This window comes from Notolepis coatsorum (assembly GCF_963971535.1).
Source record: "Notolepis coatsorum genome assembly, chromosome: 7".
In the NCBI taxonomy this organism is placed as follows: Eukaryota; Metazoa; Chordata; class Actinopteri; order Aulopiformes; family Paralepididae; genus Notolepis; species Notolepis coatsorum.
Genome location: NC_140171.1, coordinates 33,418,184 through 33,445,952, shown reverse-complemented (window position 1 = coordinate 33,445,952; position 27,769 = coordinate 33,418,184). Strand labels below are relative to the sequence as shown.

Below are 27,769 nucleotides of genomic sequence, written 5' to 3'. Positions count from 1 at the left end.
AGTAGCTGAGTCTAACGTTAACAGGACTCATCCGAAGCCAATAAGCCACTCGCTTTCGGGGATCTAGTTAGCATCACCAGGCGGCACACGGCAAATGGGACGGAACACTTCACGTTTTCCAACTACTTGGAGAGAGAATATACAAAATGGAAATGAGCTAAAGAAAATGTTTGAGGGGCTGGACTAACGTTACATCTCAACCACCGCAGACTTTGGTGAGTTCAGTGATGTGAATGCAAAGTTGATCAACAGATTTTGACTGTAAGAATCTGCAAGGGAATCTCATCAATATACTAATCAAACAATATAAATATAGTCCTTTCATGCACAATTGATATCCTAACTATTCTAACGTTGCAATGCACGATTGGTATCTTAAACAACGTTGCAAGACGGTTATAATGAAATGCTCCGGCGACATCAAGGCTGTTCCTTCAACCTAAGCGGCGATACAATTAGGCACGGCGCATTTCTTATTATGTCGGGACTCAGGACAACATTTGTGTTTGTGTCAGATTTGTGTTTGTATCTTGACCACATTGCTTAGCAGAGTTCAGTGATGTGAATGGAAACTGTCAAGTTGATCAACGGATTTTGAGTATCTGTAAGGCCATTAATGAGAGCAATCTTTTTATTTTATTTTTAGTAACTAAATAGTTACTTTTCACAGTAACGCATTACTTTTGGGTGTAAGTAACTAGTAAAGTAACTGAGTTACTTTTGAAATGAAGTAAATAGTAAAGTAAATGAGTTACAATTTTTCAGCACAACACTGATCATGAGAGAGAGAGAAAAAGTGACATTCAGACAGACAGAGAAAAGAGTGAATGATAAGAAAATTATTATGAATTAAGTATAACATACTTACATTTGAGTTAAATTGCACAGGTTGTCACATATTCTTTCTTCAATGGTGGTAATTTGGTTGTTGCTTAAATCTCTGTGAGAATCAAAGAAGACATGCCAGTGACATGTAAGTAAAATTGGAAAAACACGCAATTGATCATATTCACACAGTGGCCATTTCGTTCTTATGTGACAGGTAGGGATTAATTTCCAATTCCATGAGTCCGTTTTGGAATTGTTGTTGGAAGTTTTATTTCCTCACTTTTGACAAAGCTAGGCTAGCTACTGCTTCCAGTCATTGTGCTAAGGCATAAGCTAGGCTAACTACTGCTTCCAGTCATTTTGCTAAGCTAGGCTAGCTACCGCTTCCAGTCATTGTGCTAAGCTAGGCTAGCATGCACCTGAGCCTCTCTACTGAGGCTACTGGACACACTGAGATGAAACTGACATCAATCTTCTTGTCTGATGATCAGGACAGGTGGATTTCCTAAAAAATGTGGAGTGTTCCTTTAAGATCCCCGCCTCTGGAACCACATGCTGGCCTGGGATAGAATCCCGCCAGAACCTTCTCTCCCGTGCCTCCCTTACTCTTTCTTCCTCTCAGCCTTCTCAACAAAGACAAAGAATAAGAGGGAGTGGAGTATAGTTACTCTAATAAAAAAATCAAATAAAAGGTCACAAAGTAATTGACCTATTTCAAACCCTGCCCTCTTTTCACAACTGGTGCTTCCCTCGGAAGAACTTTGTATGGTTTGAGGCAGTGCACTAACTCACTGATTATGCCTTTAGTTAACATCTGTGTTGAGCGAATCGCTAGCGTGAGGAGATTGTTTGTGTGTCTGCAGTACCAACAGAACTAGCCGATAAATCACATTCTTCATATACATCTTCTCCCCCCACAGAGCCTTAAATGCTGTCATCTGTTCATTGTTTAACATATTTATGCCCCGTAACTCTACTGCAGCAGATGCTATGGCTATACAATTATCATTAACACCACCTCTATTCCTGTTTACAACGTTGTGCACTGCGGGAGGTGCCTAGAAACAACCGTGAAGATGATCCATCAAAGCTGACAGGGTTTTCTTCATCATGGATGGAGAGTAACTCACAAAATAATCTAGCTTGAAAGGTTAATGCTGGGTGTCTGGTGCAGACATCATTACCGGGCCTTTGTTCTTAGGGCTTAGTAGTAGTAGCAGTAGTAGTAGTAGTAGTAGTAGTAGTAGTAGTAGTAGTAGTAGTAGTAGTAGTAGTAGTAGTAGTAGTAGTAGCAGTGGCAGTGGCAGTAGCAGTGGCAGTAGTAGTAGTAGTAGTAGTAGTAGTAGTAGTAGTAGTAGTAGTAGTAGTAGTAGTAGTAGTAGTAGTAGTAGTCGTCGTAGTAGTAGTAGTAGTAGTAGTAGTAGCAGTAGCAGTAGCAGTGGCAGTAGCAGTGGTAGTAGTATTAGTAGTAGTAGTAGTAGTAGTAGTAGTAGTAGTAGTAGTAGTAGTAGCAGCAGCAGCAGTAGTAGTAGTAGTAGTAGTAGTAGTAGTAGTAGTAGTAGTAGTAGTAATAGTAGTAGTAGTAGTAGTAGTAGTAGCAGCAGCAGCAGTAGTAGTAGTAGTAGTAGTAGTAGTAGTAATAGTAGTAGTAGTAGTAGTAGTAGTAGCAGCAGCAGCAGCAGTAGTAGTAGTAGTAGTAGTAGTAGTAGTAGTAGTAGTAGTAGTAGTAGTAGTAGTAGTAGTAGTAGTAGTAGTAGTCAGCTAAATGACTAAATGTAGTAGTACTGTAGTAGCAGCCTATGGCTACATTAGGCATCATAGCAATTTAAATTGTTCCTAACTCCAACGTATCCTTTACTCCTCCTTTCCTTATGCTTTGTTTCCACTCTGATCCTCCTCTCTATCCTTTCTTCCCACCTATCCTTTTGTCCTGCCCCCCTTTCCATCATTGCTCCTGTTCTCCCTCTCCTTCCTACAGTAGGCTGCATAATGGGGCCGTTGTGTGGTGGGCTTGGAAGGAGCTGATGGAAACCACTGGAGTGCTCTCTCATCACACACACACACACACACACACACACACACACACACACACACACACACACACACACACACACACACACACACACACACACACACACACACACACACACACACACACACACACACACACACACACACACACACACACACACACACACACACACACACACACACACACACACACACACACACACACACACACACACACACACACACACACACACACACACACACACACACACACACACACTTATATACATACACACAAACACACACACACATACACACACATAAACAAACACACACACACACACGTGTAGGAGAGAAGGGAGACGAGGGATGGATGGAGAGAGAGGGACAGATAGATGGAGAAGGGGTATAGGGAGAGAGGGATAGATAGATAGATAGATAGATAGATAGATAGATAGATAGATAGATAGATAGATAGATAGATAGATAGATAGATAGATAGATAGATAGATAGATAGATAGATAGATAGATAGATAGATAGATAGATAGATAGATAGATAGATAGATAGATATAGAGTGTGTGTGTGTGTGCTCCCCAGTCCAACCAATCCTCTCTTTATTCCAGACTAAATTGAATTGTTCACACTCCTATTCAACATGCTCTCCTCTCCTCTCTCTCCTCCCTTCTCCTCTCCTCCCCTCTCCTCCTCTCCACTCCTCTCCTCTCCACTCCTCTCTTTATTGGTTCTTCAGGGTTCCACAACAGATTTACTCAGTTCTTCAGGGTTCCACAACAGATTTACTCAAAGTGTTTTGTTGCAGGCACTGGAACACTGTTATGTTTTTGTCTTTAGTTTTGAAAAACGGCTTCAAACACCACTTCCATTTAACCCCCCCACTGTGGGGACATTATATTTGATATAAGGCAGAGATGAACAACAATGTTGGACATATGACACTACATTAAAGCCAGAATAAAGTTCCTGAGACCGAACATTAAAAACATGTGAACACTACATTAATGTTGTAACAACTGCATATTGTGTAGGAACTATTTTCTACTTACTGTAAGTACAGCCCCATAATAATGAATGACTGGTGGACTTCAGTAGAACATTTTTCCTACATGAAACTACTCACAACAAGGTCTACAGATTATCTTGAGTAACTGGGTCATTATTTCTGGAAATAGGCTTTTGAGTTTTTCAAATGTATTTTTCTGCAATTTTGCCATTCAGCTCCATTGTATTGTGAGATGTGGCAGACATCTCTATGGCAGATATCTCCAAATCTAGGCAAATCACACAAAAAATATCCAGATAGCACTCTGGGTAAGACAAATGTGCTTTTTTTTCTTTTTTTGTATCCACTTTTTCTCCCCATTTTCTATTTTCCTCCCATCCCAATTTCGTATTTCCAATTCTTCCCTCCCCTGTCTTGAACGTTGCTAGACTATGCCTCCCACTGGTTGGCTGTAGTGAGGATTAGGGATGTCCCGATCCGATCACGTGATCGGAATCGGCGTCGATCACGTGCTTTTCATAGTATCGGGGATCGGGAAAAAATAATAATAAAAATCGGCAGTCAAAAAAAGAAAATTTTTATTCAACAAACATGACCATGTCCACGTCTTAAACTCATACGGAGGCCTTAGTTTTGGTTTTAAATTACATATAATATATCATCATTAATGTATTTATTGTCACACAGAGCAGAATAATTATCCACAACAAACACATTCCCCTTTAATTTTCACCGTTGCAACAAACATTCCCTTTAATTTAGACGCTACACGCTACACGCGAGTCGCGACCACATCACAACAACAACACGTCGCTCCCGAAACACGGTTAATATCCACTGACTTGAGCAGCTAGACTTAATGTCAGAGGTTTGGAACTAAGCATTTTAAAATAGAAAGTCAATCCAGTTGCAATGTTTGCAAGGAGGAGATTCCGCGTGGAGGAAAAACTCATGAAGCAGCAGGCTGGAGGCGAAGTTTTCAGACTAACTTTTCAACTGGAGGATAACGTTACGTGACTGAGGATTATCGTCGGCGTTTGAGACCAGAATGGACCATTACGTAAGTCGAACACTGAATGTATACTAATGTGCAAACATATATTGAAACTTTTAATATTTCTCATATGAAGCAGAAGCACATTTCTCAGGGTGAATGTGTTATGGTTTGTAACCGACCCCAATCGCACAACACAAGACAGGTATGATGGTTTGCCAAGAAACAGATATTTATTGAGAGACAGGGAAAAAGGGCACTGTCCCTTTAAGGGAGAACACAAATACAGGAATATAACAAGAGGGGAAAAACTAGGTGCCTTTAAGAGGCGGGCAGGAAAAGGGAACACTAAGGGAAGGTTAATGAACGCTAGGGGAAACATAAAAGGAACGCTAGGGGAAGGTTAAAGGAACACTAGGAACTAGAGACTAGGAGAAGTCGGGACAAGGAGAGCTAGGGAACAGGAGAACTGGGGACTAGGAGAACTAGGGACAAGGAACTAGGTGGAACTAGAAGGGGAGAACTTGGGACCAGGAACTAGGAACAGAGGGGACTGAGGCCCGCGGAGGCGGGCTGGGGAACAGGGAGGAACTGGGGACAGAGACCCGCGGAGGCGGGCTGGGGACAGGGAGGAACTGGGGACTGGTGGGAAAACATCTGGGCCGCTCTGCAGAACAGAGGAGAGGGTTAATATTCAAAAGGGAACAAACAGAGCAGATGCAGAACAGTCCAAATAAACAAGGTAACAAAGTAATAATATCTTCGTGTGACAAACACACAGGGGGAGATGTAATGTCCAAAAATACTATCTAAGTGAGAACAAAAACAGAGTGGGAGATGAAATGTCCAAACTACTAACTAAGTGAGAACTAAAGGAGGCAATACGCTGGGTGAGTGACATCACAATCAAAACTCACCCAGGCGTATGCGTAATGGTACAGGAACAGCAGCGGGAACGGGGGCAAGAGGCATTACGCTGGGTGAGTGACATCACAATCAAAACTCACCCAGGCGTATGCGTAATGGTACAGGAAACAGCAGCGGGAACGGGGGCAAGAGGCATTACGCTGGGTGAGTGACATCACAATCAAAACTCACCCAGGCGTATGCGTAATGGTACAGGGACAGCAGCGGGGCGAGGGCATCGCCACCGGGTGGCTGGCTGTCCGAGCCGAGGAACAGAGTGCTGGAACAGTGGCGGTGGCGAGGGTGTCGTCCACCGGGTAGCCGACTGTCGGAGCCGAGGAACAGAGTGCTGGAACAGTGGCGGTGGCGAGGGTATCGTCCACCGGGTAGCCGCTGTCGGAGCCGAGGAACAGAGTGCTGGAACAGCGGCGGTGGCGAGGGTGTCGTCCACCGGGTAGCCGCTGTCGGAGCCGAGGAACAGAGTGCTGGAACAGTGGCGGTGGCGAGGGTGTCGTCCACCGGGTAGCCGCTGTCGGAGCCGAGGAACAGAGTGCTGGAACAGTGGCGGTGGCGAGGGTGTCGTCCACCGGGTAGCCGCTGTCGGAGCCGAGGAACAGAGTGCTGGAACAGCGGCGGTGGCGAGGGTGTCGTCCACCGGGTAGCCGCTGTCGGAGCCGAGGAACAGAGTGGCGCGCCACACCTTGGTGTGCGCGTCGGAACCGAGAGACGCATCGGGGTGCGTCTGCGAGGAGGAGTGTGCCAAGCACGAGGATCTTTGGAAGATGCGCGTTGCGCGCTGGAGACTGGAGAGCGTGCCAAGCCCTTGAAGATGCGCGTTGCGCGCTGGAGACTGGAGAGCGTGCCAAGCCCTTGAAGATGCGCGTTGCGCGCTGGAGACTGGAGAGCGTGCCAAGCCCTTGAAGATGCGCGTTGCGGCGTTGCGCGCTGGTGACTGGAGAGCGTGCCAAGCCCTTGCAGATGCGCGTTGCGCGCTGGTGACTGGAGAGCGTGCCAAGCCCGAGGGTCCGGAAGATGCGCGTTGGTCTAGATGTGCGTCAGGACGAACAGCTGCGCTGGGGTCTGCAGTGGAACGCTGGGGTGCCTCCCGTGGAAGTTACAGGGAGCGCAGAACAGTCTCCTCCACAGGCTACGGCGACAGCAGACGAAGGCTGGAGCAAAACATCTCAAGGCTGGAGAAATCCATATACAGCATTGGTAGACCAGAGGATCTCCCCAAAGAGTCTAGATGTTAGAGAATATGACTCAGCATGAATACAACACGACCCCACGCCGAAACGAGGGGAAGAGCCCTGGTATTTAAAGCCCACAGGGGAACTAATTAGCCTGCCACCACAGGTGCGAGAGGTAATTGATAATAGTCCAGGTGTGGCCACTGAGAGTAAACGAGAGTAAAGAACGAGAGGGTGGGGGCTAGAGAGAGTGAGTAGGGAATTCCTAACAGTAGGCTTAAAGAAGACAGAGAAAGTTGGTGAGCAGCGGACAAAACCTCACAGTACCCCCCCCTCAACGGGAGCCACCTGGCGACCCAAAACAAATACAGACAGAGTGGCAGGGGGCAAAACAAGACAAAAACAAAAGGTACTGGCCAAGCCAGCATGGGAAGCCACCACAAGAGTGGGGCTAGCAAAAGAAACAGGGTCGCCGAGGGGTAACTGGAGGAACTGGCCTAGAGGAAACCGGGCCTAGAGGAACCGGGTCAGGAGGAACTGGGTCCAGAGAACTAGTCTAGAGGAACTGGTCTAGAGAACTGGCCTAGAGAACTGGCCAAGAGAACTGGCCTAGAGAACCGGTCTAGAGAACTGGTTTAGAGAACTGGCCTAGAGAACTGGTCTAGAGAACTGAGGGGCAAGCAGGGTAGCTAAGGGGTAACCATGGTAGCACCGGGAAAGGGCTAGCAGAGGGAAAGTTAGCTGCCAGGGCACTGATAGCTACAGGGCCTATGCTAGCTGTACTGCTACATCAACATAGAGGCTGTGCAAGCTGCAGGCTAGCAGAGGGAAAGGGTAGCTGCCAGGGCACTGATAGCTACAGGGCCTATGCTAGCTGTACTGCTACATCAACATAGAGGCTGCGCTAGCTGCCGAGCTAGGCTAGCAGGGGGAAAGGGTAGCTGCCAAGGCACTGATAGCTACAGGGCCTATGCCAGCTGTACTGCTACATTAACATAGAGGCTGCGCTAGCTGCCGGAGCTAGGCTGGCAGACAGGGCTGGACCAGCATGAGAGAACAAGCTAGCTGGAAGGACAGTCCTAGCTGTGTGAGATAAACTGACCTTGCTAGCTGAAAGGGCAGTCCTAGCAGTGGGATAAACTGACCTTGCTAGCTGAAAAGGCAGTCCTAGCAGTGGGAGCAAACTGACCATGCTAGCTGAAGGGGCAGTCCTAGCAGTGGGAGAGAAAACTGACCTTGCTAGCTGAAAGGGCAGTCCTAGCAGTGGGAATACTGACCTTGCTAGCTGAAAGGGCAGTCCTAGCAGTGGGAGATAAACTGACCTTGCTAGCTGAAAGGGCAGTCCTAGCAGTGGGGAAACTACACAAAAAAGTGGAGGCCATGCAGAGGGACCGGGTTAGCTGCTTGGGCCTGGCTAGCTACAGGGCCTATGCCAGCTGCAAGGCTGCAATAACATAGAGGCTGTGCTAACAGCCGGGGCCAAGCTAGCAGACCGGGGCCATGCAGAGGGAATTGGGTTAGCTGCCTGGCATGGCTAGCTACAGGGCCCATGCCAGCAGCAAGGGCTGCATAAAACATAGAGGCTGTGCTAGCAGCCGGGGCTAAGCTAGCAGACTGGGGCTCTGCTGAGGGACTGGGTTAGCTGCCAGGGCAAGGCTAGCTACAGGGGCCATGCTGGTAGTAGAGGCCTAACAAGCTGCAGGGGGGTCAAACAGGGCTAACAGGGAAGCCAACAGGGCTAACAGGGGAGCTAACAGGCTAACAGGGGAGCTAAACTGGGCTAACAGGGAAGCCAACAGGGCTAACAGGGGAGCTAACAGGGGAGCTAGAGGGGAACTAGAGGGAACAAGAGAAAAAAAAAGGCAACTCAACATACACCGTCTGTGCTGGCTGGGGTCGTCGATTTGGTGGGGTCGTACTGTTATGGTTTGTAACCGACCCCAATCGCACAACACAAGACAGGTATGATGGTTTGCCAAGAAACAGATATTTATTGAGAGACAGGGAAAAAGGGCACTGTCCCTTTAAGGGAGAACACAAATACAGGAATATAACAAGAGGGGAAAAACTAGGTGCCTTTAAGAGGCGGGCAGGAAAAGGGAACACTAAGGGAAGGTTAATGAACGCTAGGGGAAACATAAAAGGAACGCTAGGGGAAGGTTAAAGGAACACTAGGAACTAGAGACTAGGAGAAGTCGGGACAAGGAGAGCTAGGGAACAGGAGAACTGGGGACTAGGAGAACTAGGGACAAGGAACTAGGTGGAACTAGAAGGGGAGAACTTGGGACCAGGAACTAGGAACAGAGGGGACTGAGGCCCGCGGAGGCGGGCTGGGGAACAGGGAGGAACTGGGGACAGAGACCCGCGGAGGCGGGCTGGGGACAGGGAGGAACTGGGGACTGGTGGGAAAACATCTGGGCCGCTCTGCAGAACAGAGGAGAGGGTTAATATTCAAAAGGGAACAAACAGAGCAGATGCAGAACAGTCCAAATAAACAAGGTAACAAAGTAATAATATCTTCGTGTGACAAACACACAGGGGGAGATGTAATGTCCAAAAATACTATCTAAGTGAGAACAAAAACAGAGTGGGAGATGAAATGTCCAAACTACTAACTAAGTGAGAACTAAAGGAGGCAATACGCTGGGTGAGTGACATCACAATCAGCCGCTGTCGGAGCCGAGGAACAGAGTGCTGGAACAGTGGCGGTGGCGAGGGTGTCGTCCACCGGGTAGCCGCTGTCGGAGCCGAGGAACAGAGTGCTGGAACAGCGGCGGTGGCGAGGGTGTCGTCCACCGGGTAGCCGCTGTCGGAGCCGAGGAACAGAGTGGCGCGCCACACCTTGGTGTGCGCGTCGGAACCGAGAGACGCATCGGGGTGCGTCTGCGAGGAGGAGTGTGCCAAGCACGAGGATCTTTGGAAGATGCACGTTGCGCGCTGGAGACTGGAGAGCGTGCCAAGCCCTTGAAGATGCGCGTTGCGCGCTGGAGACTGGAGAGCGTGCCAAGCCCTTGAAGATGCGCGTTGCGCGCTGGAGACTGGAGAGCGTGCCAAGCCCTTGAAGATGCGCGTTGCGCGCTGGTGACTGGAGAGCGTGCCAAGCCCTTGCAGATGCGCGTTGCGCGCTGGTGACTGGAGAGCGTGCCAAGCCCGAGGGTCCGGAAGATGCGCGTTGGTCTAGATGTGCGTCAGGACGAACAGCTGCGCTGGGGTCTGCAGTGGAACGCTGGGGTGCCTCCCGTGGAAGTTACAGGGAGCGCAGAACAGTCTCCTCCACAGGCTACGGCGACAGCAGACGAAGGCTGGAGCAAAACATCTCAAGGCTGGAGAAATCCATATACAGCATTGGTAGACCAGAGGATCTCCCCAAAGAGTCTAGATGTTAGAGAATATGACTCAGCATGAATACAACACGACCCCACGCCGAAACGAGGGGAAGAGCCCTGGTATTTAAAGCCCACAGGGGAACTAATTAGCCTGCCACCACAGGTGCGAGAGGTAATTGATAATAGTCCAGGTGTGGCCACTGAGAGTAAACGAGAGTAAAGAACGAGAGGGTGGGGGCTAGAGAGAGTGAGTAGGGAATTCCTAACAGTAGGCTTAAAGAAGACAGAGAAAGTTGGTGAGCAGCGGACAAAACCTCACAGAATGTAATAACAAAAGCCTCCGCTCTCGCGCCCTATTATAGGCAACAGATGGGCTTGTCTCACTCTGCCAGTTTCTGACAAAAATGCGTCAAAATTGATTACTAATGTGAAAGATCGGATCGGAAACGATCGGATCGATAGATATTTTAAATCACATGATCGGGATCGGATCGGAAGCAAAAAAAGGCGATCGGGACATCCCTAGTGAGGATAGAAGCCTTGCATCACGTGTCCCCTCCGGTACACGAGGAGGCAGCCTGTCGCATCTTTTCACCGCAGCAGCTCGAACTCTCAGTGGCGAGGAGTAACGCGTGGGAGGCTCACGCTGCCCCCGATACTTCCTGTTTCCGCCGCACCGGCGTCACCCAACCGACCTGTAGGAGTCGCTGTCCACAACGTCCAATCCCCACCCACCGGCTTTCCCACCCTCTAACACTGCCAATTGTGTTAGTATGACGGCCGGCCAAGCCGGTAGCAACGCAGAGAGCTGGGCTCGATACCAGCATCTCCTGCGTTAGTGGCGAGCGCCTTGCCCACTGTGCCACTCAGCCGCTACAAATGTGCTTTTTTGAATTGTAGGTGAACTGCCCCTTTAAGGTGATGAACTATCCCAGGGCTCAGTAACACTGGACCTGAGACATGCTACTGCTGCTACTGTTTCTACTCACAGGATAGAGAGGGGGCCACAGCAGAACACTCCTCTGGGAAGAACATGTATCCTGTTCCCTTGTAGATATCTGTAAGAGAGAGAGGGAGAGAGAGATGGAGAGAGGGAGAGAGATATGGAGAGAGAGGCAGAGAGAGAGATGGAGAGAGAGGGAGAGAGAGAGATGGAGAGAGAACGAGAGAGAGATGGAGAGAGAGGAAGGAGAAAGTGACAGAGAGATTGAATAATAGATGAAGCAAGAGATCGAGAGAGACAGATGGACGGAGTGGGAGCGAGAGAGAGAGAGAAAAATTCAGCAAACACAAAACTTCCAGTGAACTGTCCCTCTCTCTATCTCTAGTAAGCAAAAACATCCACACACCCACTGTCATAATTACTCTCTCTCTCTCTCTCTCTCTCTCTGACATACAGTATATGAACACACCCGCCCACACACACACTCACACATACATACATATAAGCACACACACACACACACACACACACACACACACACACACACACACACACACACACACACACACACACACACACACACACACACACACACACACACACACACACACACACACACACACACACACACACACACACACACACACACACACACACACACACACACACACACACACACACACACACACACACACACACACACACACACACACACACACACACACACACACACACACACACACACACACACACACACACACACACACACACAGTGTACTCACAGCTCTCTGAGGCCAGTGAGGCGCTCTAGCAGGCTGGTATCCAGGGAGGAGATGTGGTTCCTGGACAGATCTCTGCAGAGGAAACACACACACACACACACACTCAGTACACATATGGGAGCCAGATGCTTCACAACACGCACACATAGACACATACATGTACACATGTACACACACACACGCACACACACACGCACACACACACACACACACACACACACACACACTCTATCACACATATGTGGTCATCTAGGCATACTCAAACACACACACATACGCAAGCAAACATGCACAAATGCATAGACAAGGCTGTGGGAATGCGCACACACACTACTGTATTACAGACATTCACATGCATACAATAGACACACACAAACACACTCACAATTATTTCAAATTTGCACGCACAGACTCATGTAAACACATGCAGAGATACATAATAAAGCACATCCACAAATATACAGACAGAAGAAGCCCAGATCCAAGATGCATGCACCTGGAAAAGCCGCGCAGCTCAGTGAGGATCATGTTCTTTGATTTTTCCAGCGCCTTCAACACCATCCAGCCGTCACTGCTAGCGGAGAAGCTCTCTGCGATGCAGCTGGAGCACGGCTTGGTGGCCTGGATCAAGGACTACCTCACTGAGAGGCCACAGTACGTCAGACTAAAGGACAGTCAGTCTGACGTACTGGTGAGCAACACCGGCGCCCCCCAGGGAACTGTGCTGTCACCCTTCCTCTTCACCCTCTACACCTCAGACTTCTGCCGCAACTCCAGCGGGTGCCACCTGCAGAAGTTCTCAGACGACTCCTCCATCGTAAGCTACATCACCGACGATGATGAGGAGGAGTACAGAGCCCTGGTGGAGAGCTTCGTGGGGTGGAGCGACAGCAACCACCTCCAACTCAACACCAGTAAGACCAAGGAGCTGGTGGTGGACTTCCGGAGGGGCAAGAAGAGGCCCCCCCCGATTCCCATCTCCATCCGAGGGGTGGATGTGGAGATGGTGGACTCATACAAGTTCCTTGGGGTACACCTGAACAATAAACTGGACTGGTCGGACAACACAGAGGCCCTCTACAGGAAGGGACAGAGCAGGCTGTTCTTCCTGAGGAGACTCAGGTCCTTCAATGTGTGCAACAAACTGCTGCAGTCTTTTTACCAGTCTGTTGTGGCCAGCATCCTCTTCTATGCTGTGGCATGCTGGGGAGGCTACATCAACTCAAGGGACACCAACAAGCTCAACAAGCTGGTGAGGAAGGCTAGCTCTGTGGTGGGAGTCGAGCTACCTAGACTTGAGGTGATGGTAGAGAGGGGGATGATAAGGAAGCTGGATGCCATCATGGAGAACCCCTACCACCCCCTCTACGACGAGCTAGTCAAGATGAGAAGCTCGTTCAGCCACAGACTCATCCCCCCCCGACACTCAACTAACCGCCTCGGACAGTCCTTCATACCAGCGGCCATCAGGCTCCACAACAGTGGGCAGCGACTAGCAGCCTCCAGGCCCCACAACAGGGGGCAGCGACAGCGACTGCTACCAGACATTGACCTGGGACTTATAGGAACCCAAGGGGGACAAAGTAGACTACCCTGGTACTTTGATTAATGTATACTCAGTAGATAGTAAATTATTATAACACTACCTCTTGCATACTGCACCTCATGTGACAGTGTGACACTGTGAATAATGTGAATATTCCTCAGCTAGTCAGATAGTAAATTATATTGACCATATTGATCAAATTGTTTACACTGCCTGTGTTGTCTTTTACTACCTGTATACTGTGTTGTTTTACTACCTGTACCCCTCCCCCCCTCCCCCCCATGCTGCTATGATGCCTGAATTTCCCCAAGGGGATCAATAAAGGAATATCTTATCTATCTTATCTTATCTTAGGATATGTACACAATATAGTGCCTGGAAATGAATTGTGATGAAACTTTCTAACAAACAAAAGAAACAACTCTTGCAGTTACAGTTTTTCCTCAATTGCTTTGGTGCATTTCTCTGATCAGAATTAAAATTCTCATAACTGTTAGTTCAACCTCCACAACATTTAGTCATTTGTGCACATCATAGTAGCAGTTTCTCATTCCTCCGAACAAATTGCAAATGCTTTTGGACATGCATCAATTCTCTGCTGTTTTATAACATTATCATTTGCTTATGTCATGTCAGTCAAAATTAACTATACTTATGACTGCTGAATAGTCATTCCCTATAAAAAAACGAATAGTCCTCATTTCATTGCTTGAGTCATTACATACAAATATGTTGAACTAGTTGTCAAAATCTGTCTAGCTAATTTTATACATTTCTTTATCATTTTTTTCCTGAAAATGTCTGTCTCCCAAATTGAACAATTTATCTCAGCTGAGAAAGCTGAGAACCTCAGCTTTCACTGAAGAGGAAGAGTGTGTGAAGCATTAGTTGTAACCAATGATAAGCCACTTCTCCACAGTCACTCAGAGCTGAATCGCATGAACCCTCAGTTGACAAGCATATATGAACCGAGCAGGTCATAGTGTGTACCATTTTGACAATACTGTGACACAGAAATGGAAGGTCAGCCTCGTGGAAGAGGGGTGAGGATGCGGGGAGGAAGGGGAAGGGGACAAAACAGGTGAAGAGGAAGAAGAAGCCAAGTACATAGGCAGATTCCTGATGAAAGTAGGGCTACAATTGTGGACAGATAAATGAAATGGATGATGGCGCCGCTCCGACCGGCTGCCTCTCTGTTCGCTCCGTCGAGACTGTGTTTACTTTTGTTAATATTTATAGTTTTTAGAGTTTTGTGCGTACCAACTGTTGGTGCATTTAATGTATATGACCGTCAGTCACTCATAGACATTGGATTACGGGAAACTTACCAACTGGATTACTCGCTGGATCAGCTTTCCGAACCGCATCAATGGCCTGAAGAAATTCTCCGGAGATTAGGACCAGACCCTTTGTTCCCAGAGCCCAGGAAAAGACGACGAGGAAAGAGGGCTGGGATCCGTAACAGGCTGAGATCCAGACGCCACCGTACACCACTGCCCAGTATATTGCTAGCCAATGTACAATCAATAGACAATAAACTGGATGACATCCGAGCAAGGATTCAATATCAAAGAGACGTTAGGGACTGCAATGTCCTTTGCTTCACCGAAACATGGCTCACACCGGAGGTTCCAGATCACGCAATTCAACCAGCGGATCACTTCTTTATCCATCGCAAGGATCGGTCATCAGAGTCCGGTAAACAACGTGGAGGAGGTATTGCCTTCATGTTTAACAAAAATTGGAGTGATCCAACGAACGTGAAGGAATTATCCAACCACTGCTCCCCAGAACTGGAATATATAACCATCAAGTGTCGTCCTTTCTTCCTCCCGAGGGAGTTAACGGCGATCGTCCTGATCGGAGTGTATATTCCACCGCAAGCCAGCAACAAGGTTGCGCTCTCCAGACTACACGACGAGGTAAATAGAATACAAGTGGCTAACGTTAACGCCGCCATTTTAGTACTGGGAGATTTCAATAGCGCCAATCTGAGAAAGGTATTGCCTGACTTCTATCAGCATGTGACTTGCAACACCAGAGGCGGTAACATCCTAGATCACTGTTACACGCAATTTAAAGGTGGCTACAAGGCTCATTCTGATAGTGGCTTTGGTAAATCAGATCACGCGTCAATTTTTCTTTCACCAAAGTACAAACAGAGAATTAAAAGTACTCCCGTAGTCTCGCGAGAGGTGCAGAAATGGGATCTGACGTCAGAAGAGACGATCCGGTCAGTGTTTCACCACACAGACTGGATTGTGTTCCGCGACACAGATAACATTAATGCCTACACGGAGACAGTGCTGGACTATGTTTGTACTAGGGTGAAAGAAACAATCCCCACTACCAAAATGAAAGTTTACCCAAATCAAAAACCCTGGGTAGACAAATCCGTCCGTGAAGCTCTGAGAGAGCGCACCAAAGCATACAATGACGGCCTAGTGGCAGGCAACATGAATGACCACAAGGTGGCGCGACACAACGTAAGGAGGACAGTGTCAGAGGCCAAACGGCGCTACAGGGATAAAATTGAACTCCAGTTTGAACAAGCTGACTCTAGAGCTATGTGGCAGGGGCTCAAAACGATGACAGACTACAAAGGCGCCTCCCTCAAACTGAACAGTGACATCTCCTTAGCAAACGACCTCAATACCTTCTATGCGAGGTTTGATGCTGGTAATAACAACACCAGCTCACAAGCCTCGGCAATGGGGGGGGGGGGGTCGGCTGCTGATGGAGGCGCAGTGTTCAGGGTAACAGAGCATGAGGTGAGGCGGACCTTTAAAAAAGTGAATATCAGGAAGGCAGCAGGTCCGGACGGCATCCCCGGCCGCGTCCTAAAAGTCTGTGCCGACCAACTGGCCCCAGTATTCACTGACATATTTAACCTGTCCTTAGAACAGGCTGTCATCCCCACCTGCCTGAAGAAGTCCACTATTATCCCTGTACCCAAAAAATCCAAGCCTGCTTGCCTCAACGACTACCGCCCTGTAGCTCTCACCTCCATAGCCATGAAGTGCTTTGAGAAGCTAGTAAAGGGCTACATCTGCTCCTCCCTCCCCATCAACATGGACCCCCTGCAATTTGCATACCGCCCCAACAGGTCCACGGAGGACGCCATATCCCATGTGCTGCACACAGCAGCATCACACCTGGACAAGAGGCAGGGGAACTATGTGAGAATGCTATTCATCGACTACAGCTCGGCATTCAATACCATAGTCCCCTCCATACTCATAGCCAAGCTCAGGGACCTGGGCTTGGGCTATGACCTCTGCCAGTGGGTCTTGGACTTCCTGACTGGCAGACCCCAGGTGGTGAGGGCAGGCAACTGCACCTCCTCATCCATCACCCTCAACATAGGGGCCCCCCAGGGCTGTGTTCTGAGTCCCCTCCTCTACTCCCTGTACACACACGACTGTGTGGCTCAGCGGAGTAGCAATACAATCGTCAAATTTGCTGACGACACAGTGGTGGTGGGCCTGATCTCTGCCAACGACGAGAGGGCCTACCTGGAAGAGGTCAAGGTCCTGGCGGGATGGTGCCAGGAAAACAGCCTCTCCCTGAACGTCAGCAAAACAAAGGAGATGATTGTGGACTTCAGGAGGTCGGGGGACAAGGACTACAGCCCCCTCAGCATCGACGGGGCACCGGTTGAGAGAGTCAACAGCTTCAAGTACCTCGGAGCCTACATATCCGAGGACTTGACATGGACCACACACATTAACAGTGTGGTGAAGAAGGCACGACAACGCCTCTACTTCCTCAGGCGCCTAAGGAAGTTCCAAGTCAGCCAGAAGATCCTTAAGAACTTCTACTCATGTACAATAGAGAGCATCTTGACCGGCAACATCACCTCCTGGTTTGGGAATAGCACTGCAAAAGACCGAAGCAGACTACAAAGAGTGACACGTTCAGCCGAACGCACAATTGGAGGGGGGCTCCCCACCCTCCAGAACATTTACTACAAGCGTTGCAAGGGCAAGGCTAAGAGAATCATTAAAGACTCCAGTCACCCGAACAACTGCCTCTTTGAACTGTTGCGGTCAGGCAAGCGATACCGGAGTCTCAAGGCGAGCACAGAAAGACTCAGAAGTAGCTTCTATCCCCAGGCCATCAGGCTGCTAAACGAACAATGAATGAACACTACACAACAACAACCACCAAACGCACATAGCACACACATCCACACGCACACACTCACTTTAAACAAACACACTGTAGCACCCACTCCACACACTTTATAGCACACACCCACTTTAAACAAACACACTGTAGCACCCACTCCCCACACTTTATATTTATGGATGAAGGATTGCACTACAACCCGTACACCTTACTGTAAATTGTACCTAAAATTGTACCTCATCCCATTTCTGCTTTGCACTAGATAGTACTGTACATTAGTACACTGCATAGTATTGTGTATTGTATATTATATGGTAACTCAGAACATTGTACATATGTCTATACCGAACACTGTGACCTCATTTTCTTCTTCTAAATTCATGCTATATTATGTTATTATGTTATTTGATACTATCTTGTCTAGCACAGTCTCTGGAGCGTAACAGTAAGAAGCATTTTGTATGAAAGTATTCTGTACTTCTGTATGACAACTATTAAAGAACTTGAACTTGAAATGTGCATGAAACAATTGTACAATGTGCCATTTGACCGGAACAGTGATAGAGTGAAGGAGACCGGTCACCAGTATGTACAGGTAAAACATTTACTGTATGTGTTCTATGCATACTCTAATGTTCAGTGCTGTAAACTGGTTACTTTGTGTAGTGCCATGCAGTACACTTACATGACAGTTCATACTGTACAATATGTTGTCCAAGATGCATTATGTTACACAGGAAAAGTTTTTATAGTTTTTCTCTCTCTCTCCTCTGGGATAAAACGTGTATTGGAGCTGGATGCCAGGGAATCGCTGTACACATTCATACACATAGTAGCATACTACAAGAACCTAGGGGTCCACAAAGACGACTTCAAACTGGAAATGGTAACAACAGATGAGGTACTCAAAAAACTGAGCGCCCTCCAACCGAACAAGGCCACTGGCCATGACAACATCCCCTCCAAATTCCTCAGAGACTCACTATTATTTTACAGATTACTTTTGTTTTTCTACTTTAAGAAAATAAAAATACAGTAAATTACCTTTTTATAATATTAACCATTAAATAAAGGTTGTAATCTGTAAATGTATTTGATGTACCATTGATGCCAGACATTTACCGTTTTCTTGCAGCTTTTTTTCTTACAGTGTAGGACCTAGGCTATGATATAGGACCTAGGCTATGATATACTGTAGGACCTAGGCTATGATATACTGTAGGACATAGGCTATGATATACTGTAGGACATAGGCTATGATATACTGTAGGACCTACGCTATGATATAGGACCTAGGCTAATGTTTTTATTTTGTCCACTTCGAGGGTTTGGGGATCAATGTCCTGCAGAGGTGCACCGATACGTTGTTCTTGCTGACAAAGTATGAGTAGCCCCTAACATTACTTAATTTTGAATACTCACCAATATGGCATTGCAGCGTATATGAGTACTTTTCTTGGTATTTTGTAACGTTTGGGCCTTTTGCTCTCACTTAGGAGTAAAAGCCCTAGCACCACCCTGGAGTATTTCACCCTTTTCCTCTCTTCTAATTTGTCCTGATTGCTAATTAACGCCTGCTGTGTGTAGTTGACTCTCCTTCATAATGCTCACCTGTTGTATTCACTCATTGTCAGTTCTTCTCTGTCCACAGGCGTGAGTACTCTACCAAGAAGCATTTGTTATCGCTCGCTCATGTCGGGAGCATAATTGTGACACCACGTTGGCGTCGTGCTTAGCCTATTTTGTATTCATGTTATTGTTATATATATCTATCGTGTTGATGTGTGCCCAGCAACATCACTCAGTTTAACGTAAACTGCATTGGCGTTTTGGAGACTACTGTCTCTTATTTCCTTTCCCCTTTTCAAAGTGTTTGTTTTTTCGTGTTGTGACGTTGGTGGAGATTATTGTTGTTTCACAATAAAGAAAGACGTTACTTGTGAAAGCGCAACCATCATTTCCGACTACTCTCTTCAACTCTGCACATGGGTCCAAAACACCTACCCCAACTGGAACAGTATTTATAATTTTTGCCAGCTATTTTATTCAAGAGAAAAGTGTTGTGTAAAACAGACTAGGGATGGGTCATAAAAACCCAATAATGGAATAATCGTTCACGAGAATCAAAGTTGATTTCTCAGTAGTGTGGTGGTAGCGTCGCTGTTTTCTTAATCAAATTGCTTTTCAGTAGCAAAGCTCTGTTATTGATCAAGTAGTGCAGTAGTGTCCATACAAGACTTCCCAAGCATTTCTGAAGCTCAAGCGCAGCAGAGCGACAGTGGCTTTGGATAAAAGCTGATGTATAAATGCAGTAATTTTACCATTTTGACACATCTTGTGAGGAAGATCAGGGCCCTCATTCATCAACGTGGACGTAGAATATGTTCTATTTCCACACGTAAGCACGGAATGTAGAACTAGTGTACGCACAGGGAAGTCGGGATTCATCACACGGTGCGTACGCAGGCTCTACGCTCCTCCGTAGAACTTTGTTCTACCGTCAATGCTCGTGCATGATTATCCATATATGGTCATGAAAGTGAGGAAACACCCCCCATGGGATGTGAAATAATGGACTGACCCGAGCGGTACTCTGAGAAACTCCACGGAGAATTCACTGCTGTCGAACCAAGAAGACACTATCGCGTATTATGGGATAAATAAAAGGCGGATTTGTAAACGGTGATGTCAGATATCAACGGCTCCCTAAGACCATTGCTGCAATTCTGCCTGGACAGCTCAAAATACTAATAAAGACCGTTCGTTGACCACTGTTTGGCGTTGGTTGTGTGTCATTATAACCGTGCTGTAATATGAATGCCTTTATTAGTTGTGTTCGATTGGCTATATGATTTTTAGAGGCATCTATTTTGTTGTCGGCTAATAAAGACCGCGCTGGAATATGACTGCCTTTTCCCGTGTTGTTTGATTAATACCCAGGGATTAAAGTTCTCCTCAATTTGATTCCAAATCGCGATGGATCTCCCGTCAATTTTCTACCTGCTGCATATGATTTCTAGAGGCATACTACAATCCATTTTGATGTCAGTATTGGGTAGCCTACATAAACAATAATACGAGAGCTATACAAGAACAATGAATCTTACTGCCATGTATGATGTAGCAGATACGCCATGTGTAGCCTGCCTATATGTGATCAATACAAACATGAACTTGAATTCCATCATGTCTGTGTGCGGGTCACTGCGGGAACTCACAAGGCTGTTGTCACAATGTAAATAAGAACGTGCACTGAAAAGTTACAGTATGTAGTTGGTTGATCATTTGTATGACAGTCAGTAAACCCTTGCAAAAAGTATCCGTTTTATTTAATGAATTGAAAACATTCAGCATCGCCTTCCTCCCGGCATCCAGCAATAACATGTATCAGGCAAATGCGCATCGCAACATTGACTGAGTGGAATCCCTTTCTATTCACATAACTGCATTTGTGATGGAGCTTTGACAGCTACAGTAACAGTCTATTGGTCGATCCATCTCCAATATCACGATGGACCGTGCCGCGGTGGCAAAGACCCGAGGGTGGAGAGGATCTTGAATGAATTCCATCATCATATATATATGTTGTGTGTCTGTCCACTATGTTTGTTACTTTGTTATTCCCCCCCCCCTATCTATGTAAAGCGACCTTGGGTCTCTTGAAAGGCGCTATATAAAATGAAGCTATTATTATTATTATTATTATTATTGTTATTATTATTATTATCATCACATCTGTGCGGGAGCTCACAAATAGACTGTTAGTCTCAGTGAAGTTTCAACGGAGGTCATCTATTCTAACCAACAAATTGAAGTAGAAAGCATTTCGTGACCAATCTTATTTGGAATCATGACACACAAAATAATTTGCTTTTTATTTGAAACAATATCTAATCGCGTTTGGAGGTTGGTGTTTTGCGTCTGCCCTCCCGTGCCAAACAAGCAGGCCAACCTCTTGTTCGCGTGTGAGCCCGTTATAATTACACTACTGTCGCTATTTTACAATGAACTATAATGAATTACGGGTCATACAGAAGTTGAACACTAATGCACTGAAGCTTATTTCCGCCTTGAAACTAATGCAGGACTGAGGAGTGCTTATGCGTAGTAACGATATTCTACCACTGGGCGCGAGGTACGCCTGGTCTGACCTGTGCGTAGATGTAAGCACGGAGTCAAGTTCAAATCGAAATTGATGAATCCCACTCTTTGCTTAGAAATGATCGTACGCACAGGGTAAGCACAGATCTGTGCGTAGAACACGTTGATGAATGAGGGCCCAGGTGTCTGCTAATAGACCCTGTTACCCCTTTGTTTATCCATCTTTGATGAATAAACGACTCACTCTCTCTCTCACGCACGCACGTGCACACACACGCACACAAAATTCACCTTGTACCTGCTGTGTTCATTTGCCTCAATCAGGTAAGACTATACTGCTAATGAAGAGAACGAGGGAGGCCAATTAAGGGACTGGCGGAGGTGAAGAAGGATGGGGACAAAGTGATTTAATTGACTGCAGAAGCTGATGTTTACAAACAGGCACACTCTATTTCACGTGTGCTCATGCACACATACACTCTCACACACACAAAGGCACACACACACACACACACACAAAGGCACGCAAACATGCATGCAATACACACCACCACCGCTTGGACTCTGTATGGACCTCACAACTCATACCTCATTGCACCTTACCCTAAGTTGTACCTCATCCCATTTCTGCATTGTACTGTATATTGTATTGTAACTCAGTTACAAATTTTTTTCTACTCTGTATTGTATGTATATTGAACACTTTTGTTTACACACTTGTTACGTACTTTTGACTTCTATTTTATACTTATCTATTCTATTTTATTTTTTATCTAGCACACTCTCAGGAGCAGAACAGAACAAAGCATTTCATATAAAAGTATTCTGTATTTTTGTATGACAACTAAAGAAACTTGAACTTGACTATAGATCATTAGCATGCAAGTAAAACATACTATTCTTACAAGGAATTTAGAGAATCGACCATTTATGGCTGAGCAACCATTAATCTAACAAACAAAACATAGAAAAGTAAGGCCATGTTATCTGAAGCTACTGTAGCTATCTATGTATACAAACAGAGAAGTAAGGTCATGTTATCTGAAGACGGATGCTATATGTAAGACTCTGAAGGCAAATCTATATGTTTCTTATACAACTTTCTGAAGGCAGAACTACTGTATATGATTCTAGATGATGACTGTAGAGGGTGGAGGAGGGAGCACAGATCAAAGACTCTGGCTGCTGCCTGTGGAGGACCTGACTCCTAAACCTCTGCTGTACGGTGAGTGGGAGGAGAAAGAGAAGAGAGAGGGAGAAGAGAGAGGAGAAAGAGATGAGAGTGAGGAGAGAGAATAGACAGAGGAGAGAGGGAGGAGAGAGAGAAGAGAAATGGAGAAGAGAGGAGAGAGAGGGAGGAGAAAGAGAAGAGAGTGAGGAGAGAGACAGAGAAAGAGGAGAGAGAGAGAAGAGAGAGGAGAAAAAGATAAAGGAAAGAGAGAGATGGAAGAGAAAGAGGAGAGGGGTGAGAGAGGGGTGAGAGCGGAGAGGGGGGAGGAGAGAGAGGAAAAAGGGGGAGGATAGAGGGAGGAGAGAGAGAAGAGAGGTCTTTAATTTCTGCATTTGGGATATGAACAATTACTAGAAAATCAATATAAACTGAATTGAATAGAACCGAGTTGAAGTTAACTGAGTTTAATTGTTAGCAAAAATACATAGAACAAAAATAAATATTCCACAGGTTCCACTGAATGACAAGGAATGGACAAAATGGGTGGACAAAATTGTTCGATAAGTCCAGATACAGACCGGATTCTCAGGGCACCCCTGACCAACTGGCAGAGGTGTTCGTCAACATCTTCAACCTCTCCCTGAGTCACTGACCAACTGGCAGAGGTGTTCACCAACATCGTCTGTGGTCCTCATCCCCAAAAGACGAGTGACCTCCTGCCTAAATGACGCCCAGGCTGTCGCAGTAGTCAGATCAGTCATCATGAAGTGCTTCGAGCGACTAGTCAAACATCTGCCCCTCTCAACCCGACACCTTAGACCCCCTTCAGTTCACATACAGACCAAACAGGGCCACAGACGATGCCATTGCCCTGGCGACACACACCACACTCACTCACCTGGATAAAGGGAACACATGAAATGAAAATGCTCTATTGATTGATTACAGCTCATCCTGGGTCTCATCATGAGACGGCCTAGAGAGAGGAGGTGAAGACACTAACCAGCTGGTGCCAGGACAACAACCTCTCTCTCAATTAAAACTAAAGAGATGATTTGTGGACTACAGGAGACAGCAGGGGTGCAGATGCTTCCCCATCTATATTGGTAAGGCTGAGGTTGAAAAGGTCAGCAGTTAAAGTTCCTCAGTGTGCACATCACCGAGGACCTCTCCTGGACACAACACACAGAATGCTTGCCAGCAGCTCTATTTCCTGAGGAGACTGAGGAGGCTTGGCACGAACGCCAGCATCCTTACAAAGTGCACCACTGAGAGCTTCCTGATGGGTTGCATCACGTCCTGGTACAAGAACTGTTCTGCCTACAGCCACAAATCACTACAGAGAGTAGTGGGTGTGGCACAGCACATCACTGGCAACAGACTACTGGCCATTCAGGATATCCTTCATCAGGGGTGCCTGCAAAAGGCACACAGCATCATCAGCACACAGTCAACCAGCACACAGACTGTTCTCCCTGTTGTATGTCTTACTTATGTTATTCCATGTTTGTTTTTGACAAACTTACTTTATTCTACGTTTATATGATTAGTGCTCTAATGCGTTTAGTAGTGTGTTCCTACTGCTGAGCTGCCCTGTTCTCTTGTCCAACACATTTCATTGTACCATTGACCTGTTCAAATACATATGACATATATAAAAATAAACTTGAACTTGAAACTTGAACTTGCACATCTGGACCAGGTTTCACCCTTCTTAGACAAGCTGACACTAAGCCTTATTATAATATAGCCTGTCATTTTTTTTATCTGTTCATGTTTTCATGTCCCTTTTTTTTATTTTTATTTTTTTTATCTCTTTCTCCAATTTTCTCTGTTTTCTTCCTGTCCCAATTTAGTCGTTGTGCCAATTCCCCCCCCCCCCCCTCCCCTACCTGGTTGTTGTGCGCATGTTCTCCTACTCGTCGGTACAAGGGAACCCTGAAGTATCCGCACGCTTCCTCCGACACGTGGCTCTCTTCTCACCTGGCAGCGAGGGCTCTCATTGGTGAAGTGTAACCCGTGGGAGGTCACGCTGCCTTCCTCAAGTCCTGCCTCCGCTGAGCAAGCGCCCAGACCTGACCTGTAGGCGTCGCTGTCCACAACGCCAGTTTCCCACCCACGGCTTCCCTCCCCCTAACTCAGCCAAACGAGTTAGTATAGCAATCAGCCCGAGCCAAGGCAATGCTGACTCCGGGAGTCGAGACCGCAGCCTCTTGCATTGGTGACGAGCGCAATCTCCGCTACGCCACCTGACCGCCCCCTCATGTTCCTTTTTGGCTGTACTCTGCGCATTACTCTCATTTTGTGCCCATGCACACACAAGGAATTGTGGGAAATGGAGTGTTTGCTATGCCCAAAAGTTGTTGATGTTGAAACAGATGTATTTTCTTCAAATGTCCAGATATCACCATGGAACTTGGTGAGATATGTTTCCTATCATGTTTCTGGCCTCCCTGGAAGATTCCAGCGGATTTATTACTGTATTATTTTACAGCAAATTGAATTAGGCTATTTAGCAAAATTGTTATAATTGATTGGCAAATAATTTTGACAATTTCTGACCAATCTCTTAGCTATCATACTATATACATGGATACCCCATGGACTTGCCCTGCAAGTTGTGACTCGTTCTGACACATTTTTTTAAAAGAAATGGCAGAATAAATTTGTATAGGTCCCAAATTCCCAATTGCAAACATTTTCAGAATGTCCAGCTGCACATCTGTACAATGTTTCACTAGAACTAATGTGGCATCAGCAATGAGCCTTTGACTTAAGAATAAGAATGCTTATTGTAGCACTCCCTATAAGCCAATCAGTGCCATTGTTTGTGGCCAGGTTATGTGTCTGTATGCCAAATGTTACCACTTTATGGATGCGTTATTGGACACAATACAGGAGAAAAATAAATAATAATAATAATAATAATAATAATAATAATAATAGGGATTCCAGCTATTACGATAGGATTCCCTGCTTCACAGTGGAACCTTAATTCAATCTGTCACGTTGATTCCTAAGTATTTTCACTAAGGGTATATCTGAATGTTATCATTATAGCAACAGAACTCCAATCCAACATCTGAAGCTCCAGAATGTCTATTGGAGTATATGGGAATCCAATTGTGCGTGCATGTGCATAAGCGCCATGTGTGTGTGTGTGTGTGTGTGTGTGTTGTGTGTGTGTGTGTGTGTGGTGTGTGTGTGTGTGTGTGATGTGTGTGTGTGTGTGTGTGTGTGTGTGTGTGTGTGTGTGTGTGTGTGTGTGTGTCGTGTGTGTGTGTGTGTGTGTGTGTGTGTGTTTGTGTCGTGTGTGTGTGTGTGTGTGTGTGTGAAAAGACCAGGACGCCCATTCCCAAAAGGAAACATCTGTACATTCCAGACAGGCTGTGTAGGAGAGAGAGAGAGAGAGAGAGAGAGAGAGAGAGAGAGAGAGAGAGAGAGAGAGAGAAGGAGATGAGAGAGAGAGAGAGAGAGAGAGTGAGAGAGAGAGAGAGAGAGAGAGAAGAGAGAGAGAGAGAGAGAGAGGAGAGAAGAGAGAGAGAGAGAGAGAGAGAGAGAGAGAGAGAGAGAGAGAGAGAGAGAGAGAGAGAGAGAGAGAGGAGAGAGAGAGAGAGAGAGAGAGAGAGAGAGAGAGAGAGAGAGGAGAGAGAGAGAGAGAGAGAGAGAGAGAGAGAGAAACACATAGAAAGAAAGAGACAGAGAAAGAAAAAATGAGTGAAAGAGAGAGCCAGTTGAGGGAGGTGGCCAGGCAGCAGTGGTGTCCCAGATTCATGCTTCAGTGGGTATAAGATCTGTGCTCTGGTCTGTTCTGGTAAAGTCATCATTAGACAACCCTGCAGGAAGAATGTCAGCCCTCCTCCCACTGCTAGATCATTACATGTTCATAACTCCTCCCACTGCTAGATCATTAGAGCTTCATAACTACATTTACATTTACATTTAGTAATTTAGCTGACGCTTTTATCCAAAGCGACTTACAAGTTCTGTACGACAAGTCATCAGGAAGGACACAACTCAGCTGAGTAACAATGTTCATCAAAGTGTTGAGTGCTACAGTATTATGTTAGAATATTAGGACAAGTGCATGACATTGGACGGGTTTGGGCTGTCCTAACTGTGGTGGGCAGTTCGTTCCACCATTGTGGGGCAAGGACTGAGAAAAGGCGGCTTCTCCTTAATGACCCTCCCGGGTCTAACTCCTCCCACTGCTAGATCATTACAGCATTATAACTCCTCCCCCTGCTAGATCATTATATTATCATAACTCATCCCACTGCTAGATGATTACAGCATTATAACTATTCCACTGCTAGATCATTACATCTTCATAACATCTCCAACTGCTAGATCATTACAGCATTATAACTCCTCCCACTGCTAGATGATTACATCATCATATCTCCTCCCACTGCTAGATGATTACAGCATTATAACTCCTCCCACTGCTAGATGATTACAGCAATTATAACTCCTCCCCACTGCTAGATAGATCATTATATTAGCATAACTCTTCCCACTGCTAGATCATTACATCTTCATAACATCTCCCACTGCTAGATGATTACAGCATTATAACTCCTCCCACTGCTAGATCATTACATGTTCTTATTACTAGGGGTGGACGATACATCGATCCAGATCGATACATCGATGTAATTATCAACGATCGAATCGGATCGATGCAATGTAATAAGATCGATTCATATCGATACTCTTATTTTGAAAATCCTGTGGCGAGTCTCATATCCGCCCAAGAACAACAGCAGTAGCTCCGCGTGTGTAGACGTTACAGCATAGCATTCTCCTTTCTGTGT

General features: G+C 46.3%; 1 protein-coding gene across 1 annotated transcript in view; it reads right to left on the bottom strand.

Moving 5' to 3' along the window:
• Window positions 1–27,769, bottom strand: part of pkd1a (polycystic kidney disease 1a) — a 228,555-nt gene that overhangs the window by 164,578 nt on the left and 36,208 nt on the right. The window contains 3 exon segments of the mRNA XM_084318240.1: window positions 869–940; window positions 11,268–11,336; window positions 12,004–12,075. Coding sequence (XP_084174366.1) covers window positions 869–940; window positions 11,268–11,336; window positions 12,004–12,075 — 213 coding nt within the window.